This window comes from Haliaeetus albicilla, chromosome 4 (genome assembly GCF_947461875.1).
Source record: "Haliaeetus albicilla chromosome 4, bHalAlb1.1, whole genome shotgun sequence".
Taxonomy (NCBI): Eukaryota; Metazoa; Chordata; class Aves; order Accipitriformes; family Accipitridae; genus Haliaeetus; species Haliaeetus albicilla.
In genome coordinates, this window is record NC_091486.1 from 35765238 (window position 1) to 35778313 (window position 13076).

At 36.6% G+C, this 13076-nt stretch overlaps 1 protein-coding gene across 5 annotated transcripts in view; it reads left to right on the forward strand.

Moving 5' to 3' along the window:
* HIBCH (3-hydroxyisobutyryl-CoA hydrolase) overlaps positions 1-13076 on the forward strand; it is a 49597-nt gene that overhangs the window by 13351 nt on the left and 23170 nt on the right. For all 5 annotated transcript variants that reach the window (XM_069781896.1, XM_069781897.1, XM_069781898.1 and 2 more), the window contains exon 7: positions 11983-12061. In XM_069781896.1, the coding sequence (XP_069637997.1) occupies positions 11983-12061 (79 nt within the window). The remainder of the gene's footprint in view (positions 1-11982; positions 12062-13076) is intronic.

The following is a 13076-nucleotide window of genomic DNA, read 5'->3' on the forward strand; positions in this document are numbered from 1 at the left end:
CTCAGGACCTGTTATGTAGGTCTTTAAGGCAGAAATTTACTTAGTTGAAATTTGCATCCTTTGTCTGTAATTATTCTCTGTTGCATCGTTTAAAGTCCATTTGTCTTAGTAAGGGTTTAAGAAGAATGTGACTTTTGGGGAAGGATGACGTTTTAGCCCGCTTCAGGAAAAAGTAGAACACTTCTCTGTTTTAAGCTTTTACTCTGCTTTAATCAATAAAGACTTGTCAAAATTTTAATGAATATTTTTTCTGGAGGAAGTTTGCAGTGTTTTATTTCAATTTTAGCCTGGCATATTTGTGAAATTTTACCTCACAACATTCTGAAAAGGTTTTATAATTATAAAAGTTTGTTCATTAATGCTTTGTGTATTTCCAATGTTGACTCCTTATAATAATGTTCTGAGACCTATGGGTGAAGACTTGATAGAGATTTACATCAGATATATAAGTCTTCTTGGTAGCAAAGTTCTTCAGTAGGTGAAAGTAAATGCCTGACATGCAAAATATTAGATAAACTGCAAGTACTAGTGAAATCAATCAGCAGGTTTTGAAAATAATTAATAAAAAAAAAATTAATCCCCTGTGCTCTTGTGTGTGTTTAGAGAAGTTTGTTGCCAAAAAAATGCATGTCGGCATGTCACAATAGGAATTGGCCTACTTCCCGTGGTTGCACTGTATGGAAGAAAACATACTCGCTTATTTCTTAGTTGTTTGAGGTTGTTGCATAGAATAAACAGCCGAACGCTGTGGAGGAGTTTGCTCTAAAGGTATCATATGAAGTTATCTTTTTTCAGGAATTGGTATTTCTAACAGAAATCATTCTCAATCACAGAAATAAGAAGAATTATGTGAAAAGAAGGCCAGTTCCTAAAATAAAGGAGTTTCTTACAAGGAGAGGTGAAGTCAATTTTTCAGGAGTATTTTTACACTTTGCACTGCTCGCACGTAATTTAAGCTGTAACATTTTTTTCTAATACTTATTTTAATAGAAGAAACGTCTAAGAAGTTTTCCAATTCAATATTCAAAATAACAGCTGCATCTTGCATTTTTCTAAACCACTTAAAATGAAACATTACTGAGGGGAAGATGTTCAGTCAGTATTTTTTTTACTTAATATATTGGTTATTTATTAACAGGTCCGTATGTTACCTTATGTAACATATTGCCTATATATGAGTGCTCTGACAGATTTGGACCACATTCATCAAAGAAAATGAGGACTTAGATATACAGGACAAGTTTAAGAGAGTTTACTGAGACTAGAAATGTAATTTACAGTGAACACTTTCCAACAGCTAAATTAATATGATGTTTTCTTGAACAATGTTGTTAGAGGCTGAGTATTGGTCGGCGGGTGGTGAGCAATTGCCCTGCGCATCATTTGTACATTCCAATCCTTTTATTACTACTGTTGTCATTTTATTAGTGTTATCATTATCATTTTCTTCTTTTCTGTTCTATTAAACCATTCTTATCTCAACCCACGAGTTTTACTTCTTTTTCCCAATTTTCTCCCCCATCCCACTGGATGGGGGGGAGTGAGTGAGCGGCTGCGTGGTGCTTAGTTGCTGGCTGGGGTTAAACCATGACATACAGGTACCATGAGGATTCTAGCAATATAGTTACAAACATCTAAACTTACACTTTAGCAGGATTTAGCCAACAGTTCTTATTATATTAATATTTCTTATCAAGTAGTGATGTCATAAGCAACTTGTATGTTATACATTTTAGTCAACAAAATTCCAGTACACAAAGGAGCTGGAGTTGAGCAATAGCTGTCCTTATCCTGTCCCATTTTTATCCAGATTCTGTGGCTGTAACTCTTTAGGAATGTTCCTTTCTCTACTGACATATATGTAAATGTGGTGGGTTGACCCTGGCTGGACGCCAGGTGCCCACCAAAGCCATTCTATCACTCCCCCTCTTCAGCTGGACAGGGGAGAGAAAATATAACAAAGGGCTTGTGGGTCAAGATAAGGACAGGGAGAGATCACTCAACCAATTACTGTCACGGGCAAACCAGACTCAACTTGGGGAAAATTAACTCAGTTTATTGCCAATCAACAAGAGTAGGGTAATGAGAAATAAAACCAAATCTCAAAACATCTTCCCTCCACCCCTCCCTTCTCCCCCCCCCCCCCAGCGGTGCAGGGGCACGGGGAATGGGGTTTATGGTCAGTTCATCACATGTTGTCTCTGCCGCTTCATCCTCTTCAGGGGCAGGACTCATCACACTCTTCCCCTGCTCCAGCATGGAGTCCCTCCCACGGGACACAGTCCTCCACGAACTTCTCCAATGTGGGTCCTTCCCACAGGCTGCAGTTCTTCACAAACTGCTCCAGCATGGGTCCCTTCCACGGCGTGCAGTCCTTCAGGAGCACACTGCTCCAGCGTGGGTCCCCCACGGGGTCACAAGTCCTGCCAGAAAACCTGCTCCAGCGTGGGCTCCTCTCTCCACAGATCTGCAGGTCCTGCCAGGAGCCTGCTCCAGCGTGGGATTCCCACAGGGTCACAGCCTCCTTTGGGCACTCACCCACTCCAGCATGGGGTCTTCCATGGGCTGCAGGTGGGTATCTGCTCCACCATGGACCTCCTTGGGCTGCAGAGGGACAGCCTGCCTCACCATGGTCTTCACCATGGGCTGCAGGGGAATCTCTGCTCCGGCACCTGGAGCATCTCCTCCCCCTCCTTCTTCACTGACCTGGGGGTCTGCAGGGTTGTTTCTCTTATAAGTTCTCACTCCTCTCACCAGCTACCCTTTCTGTGCCCCCTGCAACTTTTTTTCCTTCTTAAATCTGTTATCACAGAGGTGCTACCACTATCGCTGATTGGCTCGGCCTTGACCAGCAGCAGGTCCATCTTAGAGCTGGCTGGTATTGGCTCTATCGGACACAGGGGAAGCTTCCAGCAGCTTCTCACAGAAGCCACCCCTGTAACCCCCCCCACTACCAAAACCTTGCCACACAAACCCAATACAGTAAAATTTCTGGCATATGTCTGCAAATAACATTTTTTAACTTGTTCCTTCCAAAATACATTTTAAAAAAGTGAACATCAATGTTGAATTTAAATTACATGGTTGTAAAATGGAATTATTTGGTTTTTTGATTGCCTGTTGTTCTGTAGTCAGGACCAAAGCAGCATAAGGAAAGACACATCTTTCTTACTGCTGCAGATAAAAAACACAAATAAAATTCTTTATTCCCAGGCTTCATGAGTTAGCTTCTGAGTTACAACTAGCTGGACTGCTGCAGTAGGTAGAAGGAGGAAAGGGAGGGAACATCTCAAAGATTTAGTGGTCCACAGCCTGAATCTGCCCACTACCAAAACCAGTTCCCAGTGATGTAAAAGTAGGAGAGAAGGGTCTGCCCTCGCTCTCTGTGCCATTTGTGGGTATGGACATCTACAGAGTCTTTCCTTCTGAGCAAGTTGCCTGGCATTGCTGTCTATCTTTTCTTGCAAACTAGTGCAAACTAGTGAAACAAAATGATTGTGAACGTAACACCTGATGTTCGCCTGTTCGTTTCCATAAAAAGTATTTAAATAAAAGTTGTGAGCCTGTATCTAAAGCCAAAGTTAAAATCTTGTAAACCACTGAATATTGGCATTTCAATATGTTTAGCTGAAGTGACTGAAGACTGAAAGAGGAGGGTGGGAAGTGTAAAGACAACCAACTGCTTTACTTCATCATGATCTCACTTGAACTGTGAGCTGTTAATAGAGAATCTACAGAAAAAGAAGCCAGACAAATATCATAGGCTGCAATAATTGCAGCGGTTGCATAAATGTTTAAGTTAGGTGTCTTCTGATATTCCTCATACATATAAAATACAATGGGGAGGGGAAACTCCCCATTTTCCTCCACATTGTTATATGTATTTCCATCTGTTTTTTTTTACTTATTTGCTTTTAGGATGTATTAATTAAGTTGTGTGCGTATAGCTTTTATACAGAGGTGTAGATAGCAGCATTTGAGACTAATGTTCAAAAACTTAGGAAACATTAGAATTAATCACATCTTAAAAATCTCACAGTTTTTGCGCACTTATAATACAATTTTTAAACGAATGTGCATTCATGAAGTGCACAGGTGGATATTGCTCACAGAACAAACAGCTATTAATTTGTTGTTTAATGTGTGGGGCAAATTTTATTGGAAACTATAGAAATTCTGCTTACTAGTTATTAATATACATATCAGGCTTTGGGTGACTAACTTCAGCGTATAAATGTTCATGAAAAATTTTTTTACATAGCACAGCACTTCTATACTGAAATGGACTTTATTACCCCTTTAACCCTTTTTTACAGCTAGGAAACTGGAACTTAGAAATGTCAGTGCTTCTTGGGACTTCTGATTTTTCTTTTTTTTTTTTTGTTTTTATAAACATGTCACGCCTCTTGTCAGTCATCATGCTCTGAAACTTGAACATCTTTGATTTTGTTTTAATTTATGCTCTAAAATCTGCCCTGAAGTAAAAGTAATTGTCATACTAAACCCAGATAAGCTGCTTTCCAATTCTCTCTCTTCCTCTCACCCTCCCTCTGGAAACTCATGGATGCGTACCACATAGAAGCTTGTAGCCTGTTTTGTTCCCAGTGCTTCAAAGCTGAAGACAGCTTTTACTGTAAAATAGAATACAGATTTTGCAAGTAGTTATTTGTTATTTGTACTCTGAAACAAATCTTTGTGAGATTGACTTGTGTACCACTTAGCTTTTGTAATACAGGATGTTGAAAACTATGCTGAGGCAATGCTAAGAAAGGATTCGCTCTTTGCTGATATTACAGTATATTTACCATCTGGCACATTGGCCTGCTTGCTAAGCTCCTGCGTATGATCCTAGGGACAAATGGTGCACTTCATTTTGTAGCTAATCGGACTATACTATCAGCAGCTCTTGACATCAACAAAAAAATAACCACTGAATGTTCAACGATTTGCATGTGATGTTATTCCCCACAGGGCTTATCATAAAGCACTGTCTTGAAAACAAGTATTTAAAATTATGGGTCAGTACTGGTGCAGTAAGTAAAACTCCTCTCCCTTCCCTCTCCCAACTCTACAATGACCAAGTTGTTTAATGTACACTACGAAAAGGAATGGATGCCCCTATTTTACACCCAGAAAAGAAAGGCAGACTTCCTGAATGTACTTGTACAGATGTTGGTAGTATACAGTCATACTGCACTTAGTATTTTAGAATTACAGAATAAGTGTTTGCATTCCTGTGCAATGTAATGACATATAGATCACATCACAGAGCAAACATCACTTGTCTACTTGTGAGACTAAAGTTGAAGTTTTAACTGTACTTCCTAGATTTTTTTTTTCCTGAAACCTGTGTGTTTGAAGGAGGTTTTCTTTGTGGCTTCAGGGAGAGCTTTCCTACCCCTGCACTGTTGACTGTCATTGCAGAGATTTTTGCAGGTTTCTGCACAGATTTGTTCTTTCCATTTAACACCAGACTCTTTCTTGCAAAAAGTTCCACTATTTTTCTCCAATTCTAGGCTTTCATGTAGATGCCTACTCTCATACTGAGAGTTATCTCATTATTTCCCTCTCCTTCCCTTTATTATAGATCAAGGAAAAAAAGTTCTGAAGAGAATTATCTGCGCTTGCTTCTCCATCCTTTCATATTTCTGCTAATTTTTCTCATTTCCAGAAGAATTTGAATGCTCATGTTCTCCTTGAGTTAGTTTTAATCTGTATTATACTTTCTAAGCACTTTTTCCTGAGAAATAGAACATCATTACAAAATCCCCTCAATTCACTCCTGTCATCCCAAATAACTGTGCCCCTCTTTAAATAAAGTTCTGTTGCATGTGCCTGTCTTTAAGAACAAGAAGTGTTTCTTCAGTTTTAAGATAAAACCTAAAACCTTAGTTATGCATTGATGTAAGTTGCTGAAATGGGTTCCCTCCCACTTGCTTGCTCTCCCTGGAGACATTAATATATGGTGAGTTGGACATACAGATTTCTTGCAGTAGCTGTATTTTTAGGTGATACAGAGGAACAAAGGCACAGAGCTTGTCTTCCAGAATTTTAGAAATAATAAAAAACCCACACTTACTATCTTCTTCTGAACATACATGGCCAATTATGTACCCGGAAACACTGGGGAACAATTGGGGGGGGAAAGAATGCTTTGAAATTCAACACTAGAAAAAGTTTCACTTGCTAGTAATTAATTACTTTTGCTATAGGGTTTTCAGATCTAAGTTTTCTTACATCTTTTTTCTTTCTGTTGCAGCAGAAGTCTTGTGTCCATAAAAAGTTCTGCTTCCTCTGACATGAAAGAGTATTTTTTAACACGCATAGCTGACTGTTGATGCCAGGGAGTTTTGTAGGCTTACTAAATATAAATCTTAGAAAGTAATACACAGTAGTGAAAAAGAAACAAGGAAAGTATTTTTAATTCTGGAAATAAGTTATTTCAGAAAATTCTGAGTAATCAGAAGGCATTCTTGGTAGATGTTTTTATGTTTTTGTCATGGTTGTCGAGCCACAGTGTCTGTAGGCCAGACTGGACCATAAGACCAAACTGTTCAACCTGCTGCTTTTTGCCTTGGAGGAGCCAACATACATGGAAAGAGAGGACGTGAAACTGCAGGCACTCAATCGCTGCTGCGGAGGCGTGTGTTTAACTGCCACCATGGCTTCTGTATGCTCTGTCAGGTGGGATCGCAACACTAGTATGGGTGCTCACCAGCAGAAGACAGGATCAGTCCCTGCAGATTACACAGGGGAAAAAATACGGCTATTGCAGATAACTACCCTAATAAAAATGGTTTGAGATCATTGATAAATTTTGGCTGGTAGCAGAACAATCAAAACAGGGCTTTTAAAAATTCAATATAAATTCTCTTGATAAAGGACACTCATTGTAGCAGCACTGGTGCACAGAATGGCCTATGTATTTTCTTTCCCAAGTTTTACTGTAAGAAGAACCTGACCTAAATGATTACTGTTAATATAGTTGGATCAAATTTGTTTAAATAATTAGGGGTCAGGAGAACAAGACTGAAACATCAGATATTATTACAGATAATCTATCTCTAGTCAGCTCATTGTGCTTCTGTATGTATGTAGGAATTTGGACTGAGAATCTCTAACACGTAATCAGTATGTGGAAATTAATATTTTATATTTAAATTATATTACATTAGCATTACATGTTTTAAAATACCACACTAAATGATTGAAAAGTTCACAAAAAGCACTGTTTTTTAATGATTTTTTTAAAATACTTGTATAGAGTTGATTTATATGTCATCAACCAAAGAAAATTATATTCTTAGTCCAAATTGATCTGTTATGCTGCATTGTTCTGGGTCACCAAGTGATCTTGTCTGTTAGTATCTACAGATAAAAATGGATTATACTATTTGGAGTGGTCCATAACATTAATGATGAACAAAGATTAATTTTGATTCAGTTTAAGATTTGCTGTGTGTGGATGCAGGGGGTAATGCTCTTACATCAGTGATTTTTGATCTAACATAGCTATAAGCTCCTGCTGCTTCCTGAATCAATTCCACTCACTTACTTTGCCAGCTAATGCTTTTGAAAACATTTTTCCTGCACCTTGGCTATTTTTACACATCTGTATTCAGGTATATTTGCCCTTTGTTGTGTTATGTTCAGTTTGTTTGTTGATTGCCACATTTCTTTTGTGGTCCTAGACCTACCAGGAACTGTATTCTCATGCAGTTAAAAATGAGTGTAATCATTGGATGTGCAGTTACAACAGGACTTTCACTGCAGACAATATTAATATTGGTATTATCATAAAATTGTTTGCTTGAACAGCTAAAAATTCTTTATCATCCTAGTGAAGATGATACAAGCAACATTCCTGAAGACCTTTTCTGTTTGTATTTCTTTTATTCTGTTGCTTATGCTTTCCTAGGCAGTGATTCCTTTACAGTCTGAGTTAGGTTATTTAGTAAATAGACAAGCGTGATTTATGGTTTTACTGTGACACAGATCTACTTTTCTGTATGTGAACAGATGTTTACATGTGTCATTCAGGAAGGGCATATTTATTTTTCTTTGTACAGTTCTCTGTTGTGGTGGCCCTCAATTTCTTAATAACTTCTCTAAATGTGATGAGTTCTCTGATTTACTAATATGGGTCATTCTCAATTTAAGATAATACAGCCCTCTGGCTACAACTTCCAAGATTTATAGTAGCTGTATTCCCTTTCTCCATCTATCAGTAATTTGCACCTTGTTTTTCATTAGAAAAATACTTTTAATAAGGTTCTGTATTCATCATGAGAAAAAAATGGAAATCAATGATAAATTTTCTATACACAGTCGCATGACTTTTGAAATATGGCATTGAGTAGGAAATCACGTGTATGGGAAGTAAAATTCAGATACTCTACTGGCTTTTTCAGAAGCTTGTTGAGGAATTCAGACCAAGGTGTCTATAATGCTATATGCCTCCTTGAGGTGCACTGAGTCTAATAGTTGAGTTGTAACACACTGTTTTTAAGATTAATATCTTCATATCCATGTAGTAATAAAACTGTAATTTGTAACCAAACACCTTCATAGCCAATCTGTCTCCAGTAATACATTGTCAGACCACCATTTCTGCTCTATGTTTTTGATTAATTCATATATAAACCCTACAGAAAGTTTTTTTAAATTGATTCTTGTTAATTTCTTAACTCCTCAACTTCTAGTCTCATTCTTTAAGTATCCTTTACAAAATTCAAACATTCAGCTGTCAGTGGAAAAAAACCTTTCATGCCAGTATTAAGATAAACTATCTGGATTAGAAAACAAGCCTGATTCACCATAGGAATCTATTATCCTGGAAAAGTCTGAAGGAAGGCATTAGCTTTAGTATATATTTTAAGATGATGAAAGGTAGGACCAACAGTGCAGGATACAGTGTATTTTAATAAAGACATTATAGCATCAAGACTTATATGTGTAAATGCTGGGACTATTTGGTGAAGTGAGCACAGCCCAACTGCAGGTATTTTAATAGTATGAAGGGCCTCCTAGGTGGGGCTCCAGCTGTGTAAGATTTCAGTAAAGTTTTAAAAAAAAAAAAATTACAAAATCCAGAAACAGAGGGGGAATGCATTTAGACTTCTGACTGGAAAAGTTCATTCTTTACGCAGGATACTATTAAACTAATAAGCATCTATCCTCTGTATTAGATGGAGAAGGTTAAACACATACAGGGAATGTGTTAAAATAACCATTTAGGAAGTTGTAAACAAACGTATGAAAGCATATGATCACCAGTTTAATAAATTACTGGGGTTTGTACCCTTCAAAGCATTAACTCATTTTTCTCTCCTAATTTTATCTTAATGTTGGATTATTTAGAAATTATCTTCAAAGAAGTAAGGACATATTTGCACCATTTTCTTTATAATGGATAAGAAGAAAATACAGTTTTAGTCTTTTAAATATATATCTGAAATTAAGCTTTTATCTAGACTATAAAACTTCAAGCTATCTAGAAAACAAATCCAATTATGGCTTAAGCACTTGAGAAAGTGAAATCTGATTTAATTACTTCTTTCAAAAGAGAATTACCTCTTTCAACTTTTTATTATTAAAACTCTACAGTTACTTTTATCACTAGAAACAAAACAAGCTTGGGAGAAGCTTTCTTCATGGAGTTCACACTCTAGTCCTTGTTACTTACTATTCAAGCTGAAAATTTGAGTCCTTAAACAAACTTCTGATTGTCTAGAAAATAAGCCAGAAAAATGCTTTATGATAGATAGTATTTGTATTCTTAGATGCAGGATTAGAAAAAAAATAATTTAAGCATTAGAAAGAGCAAAATGGGCATGATTCTTTTACTTTCATTATCTTTATAAAAAGGTTGTCATTGTTGCTGAACATGCATAAAAATAACAGCAGTCTTTACCAAATGCAGTGAAAGTATGCTGTTATGATATATAAAAAGGTTGGAAGTGATGAAGTCACATTTACATTTCATTTAAGAGTTTTAGAGCTGGTTTAGGAGTGAATGTAGCTTTACACTTGCAAGAGAACTAAATACAAGTCCATTGCCCTTGCTGCTGCTCAGATGAGATCTACAGCCTCTGACCAGTCCTCAAATGAAAGGCCTGAAGGACAGATAAGGGATGAGACATAGGATTGGACCCTATGCAAATAAGATTTGGGTATTTGCTCAAATCCCATTTGCCTCCTTGAAACACCAGTACTTCATGTGTATAGATTTGGCTTAGTCTCTGGATATACAATGAAGTGTGATAACTAGTTACCTTAAGTGTCCATTTTTCAGGAAATTAGACTGGAATCTTAAAAACTTCATACATCTATATTAAAACTCGACACTGGCAGATATTCATTTTACAGCAAAACCTTGAAGGTGTTTTCAAATTTAGTCATGTATCGCCTTAATGGAACAAGCAGTCACAATTAATTTCTTGCTGGGCAGAATTGTAAGAAAGGCCAGGGAAGAATGTGTGAGAATGGTGTGACGAAATGGATGTAGTTTTTATTAAATTGAGATAACTTTTTAAAATTTTAATGTAAAACACACCCAAAGATCTCTGTGGATAAGCAAAATGAAAAAGATTTTCTACTACATTCTACTCTTCCCTTAAAAGCCTATCAGATATATAATGCAGGTCCAAGCAAGTATCACCCAATTAATCCCACTGTTTTTGATGGAAAGTATGAAATACTGTGAAGACTTTTGTGAAGACTAGTAGCCTTAGCTGGGTAATGTGTCATTTTTCTAGTATCTAAACAATTATAAATGTTACTTAAAAATCTATTACATCTTCATCAGACACTGACTTCTTTTGGTCAATGATATTTAAGATATCTTAGTTCTAACAGCAAAATTGGATGGATAGAATGACTAAGCAAAGGGAAATTTAACAGTGAGGAAAGTAAGCTAAAACAGTGGAAAGGAAGAGAGCAAAAATATTTGTATGAAGAAACTTCTTGTGGAATACTCAGTAGAGGGTTTTGTCTCCAGGTGGGTTCTAACACACATTTCTATTGACATGCATCATGTAGATAAGCTTTGACAAGTGAGACTTCTTTACCCATATGTTGTGGTTATGCCCAGTAATTCAAATATTCTTGGATTACTTCAAATATTATTAATAATTAATAGTAACTTTGTCAGATAACCATTTTTCTTTAAAATTGTCAGTTTGCCTCTTGAACATTTATCTAAATGAAATTAATTTTGTGTGAACTGAAAAAATATATTTTTATTGGGCCTTGCTGCTGCTCACTGCCTAAATCAGAAAATATGATAGACAACACCAGGAGCTCTTCTGCTCTTGAGGGAAGGGACACATCAGGAAGGACTGCTAGAGAAGAGGGCCAGGTGCTTAGAAATGTGAATTCTACGTCTGACTTGGAGAACAAAAGTCCCCAGGTTAAATAATTGAGTTTATAACCACATTGAATTTTAATCAATAATGCCGAAAGCTTTTCCTGCTTAAAGTACTTCTGCATTGATAAAATAGGTAATTATCACATTATAAGAATAGTTAATTATTATTTCTTTTAAAAGGGTTATAATTATAACTTTGTGCAATTCATGTATATTCCAAAGTTAGTTTTGTTGGTGGTTTGAAGTATGTGCAAAAATTATAGTTGGGATAACATTAGCAAAAGGATGTCAACTCCCTTAGTAGTCTAATTGAGAAAATGGGGTCACTCGTTTCTGTTGCTGTCACTCGTGGGTTTTTTAAGTTAATCTCTGTATGACTCATCAGTCTTTTTAAAGCATAGAATGCTATTTCAGCTAAATCATAAAGGTAATATGATGCTTTATTAGCATTTGAACTGTAAAAGGCCTTTTAATATTTTGTTGAGATGTGCATGGTAAATCTAATATTATTTAATTGTAGAGCAAAGCAAGAGGTGTGCTACATAGGATTATGGTTATGATTATTTTTACCAGTAGTTTTATAACTCTGTCCTTTGCTTGTGCTCCATGCATAGGGAGTTGGCCTCTCAGTCCATGGACATTTCCGAGTTGCTACAGAAAAGACACTTTTTGCAATGCCAGAAACAGCAATAGGTAAGTATTTTAACAGATTATCACATGTTAATGTGTTTAAAATTTCACTACTTGTGTAATCATGATGAAATGCCTTTGACTGAAAGCAGTGGTGGTAATGAAAGAAGTTTAAAAAGGAATTGGAGATGACCATATATGGAAAGTATTTTCTCGTATATTAATAGAAATGTATCTGTATTCTGGGAGGTTGATCATTGATGTTCTTAGCCTGGGGTTTACTGTCTATACTGACACAAAGACTGTCAGGATACAATTTTTTAAAAATTGAAGTAGATCTGAGGAACTAAGTCTTTGCTACAGTTGTAGACAGATAAAGTCTGAAGATTCCAGTGCAAGTACGTCAACTTTACATTTGCAACTCAGTACGAGTTGAACTGGCTGTACTACAAGCTTATCTGCAATGTTAATGAGACAGATTTTTAAATTCCAGTTTTTCTTGTAGATTATTAATGTTGTGTACAGATTGTGTGCAGGCAAGATCACAGTCTCTTTTTTTTTTTTTAAATAGCAACATGTACCTTGTGTGTTTTCTAATGTTTGATCCTACAGCTTCTTTGTCAACTCTTGAGATGTACAAAAGAAAATGTTGTGTCTCAGAGCTATGTGAAGATGGTGGTATGGCTCAAGAAAAGTCAGTCAGATTAAAGTGAACCCTCCTGTGAAATCATTCACATTTCTCTTCAAGACAATCCTGGCACCAACATTGAACCTGTTATTGGCTGGCATACATACTCCATTAATGCTTTCAGTAATGTCCAAGTCCTTTCTCCCTGCTTATCAACAATGTTTATGAAGAGTGCTTAAAACCTATAACCTATCCTGTATTTCTCTCCTGCAAAATTTCTAGTTTCTACATCTTTCCAAGGCAAGGCAGCTGAAGGATGATTGCAGTTGTTCTTATCTTTATGTCCTCAAGCAGCAGAATGAGGCTAGTCTGTAATATGTGGCCCTGTTGAACACATTTATTCAGAATAGAGAACCTTATCTGGTGGTTAAACAGCTTAAATGGCACCAT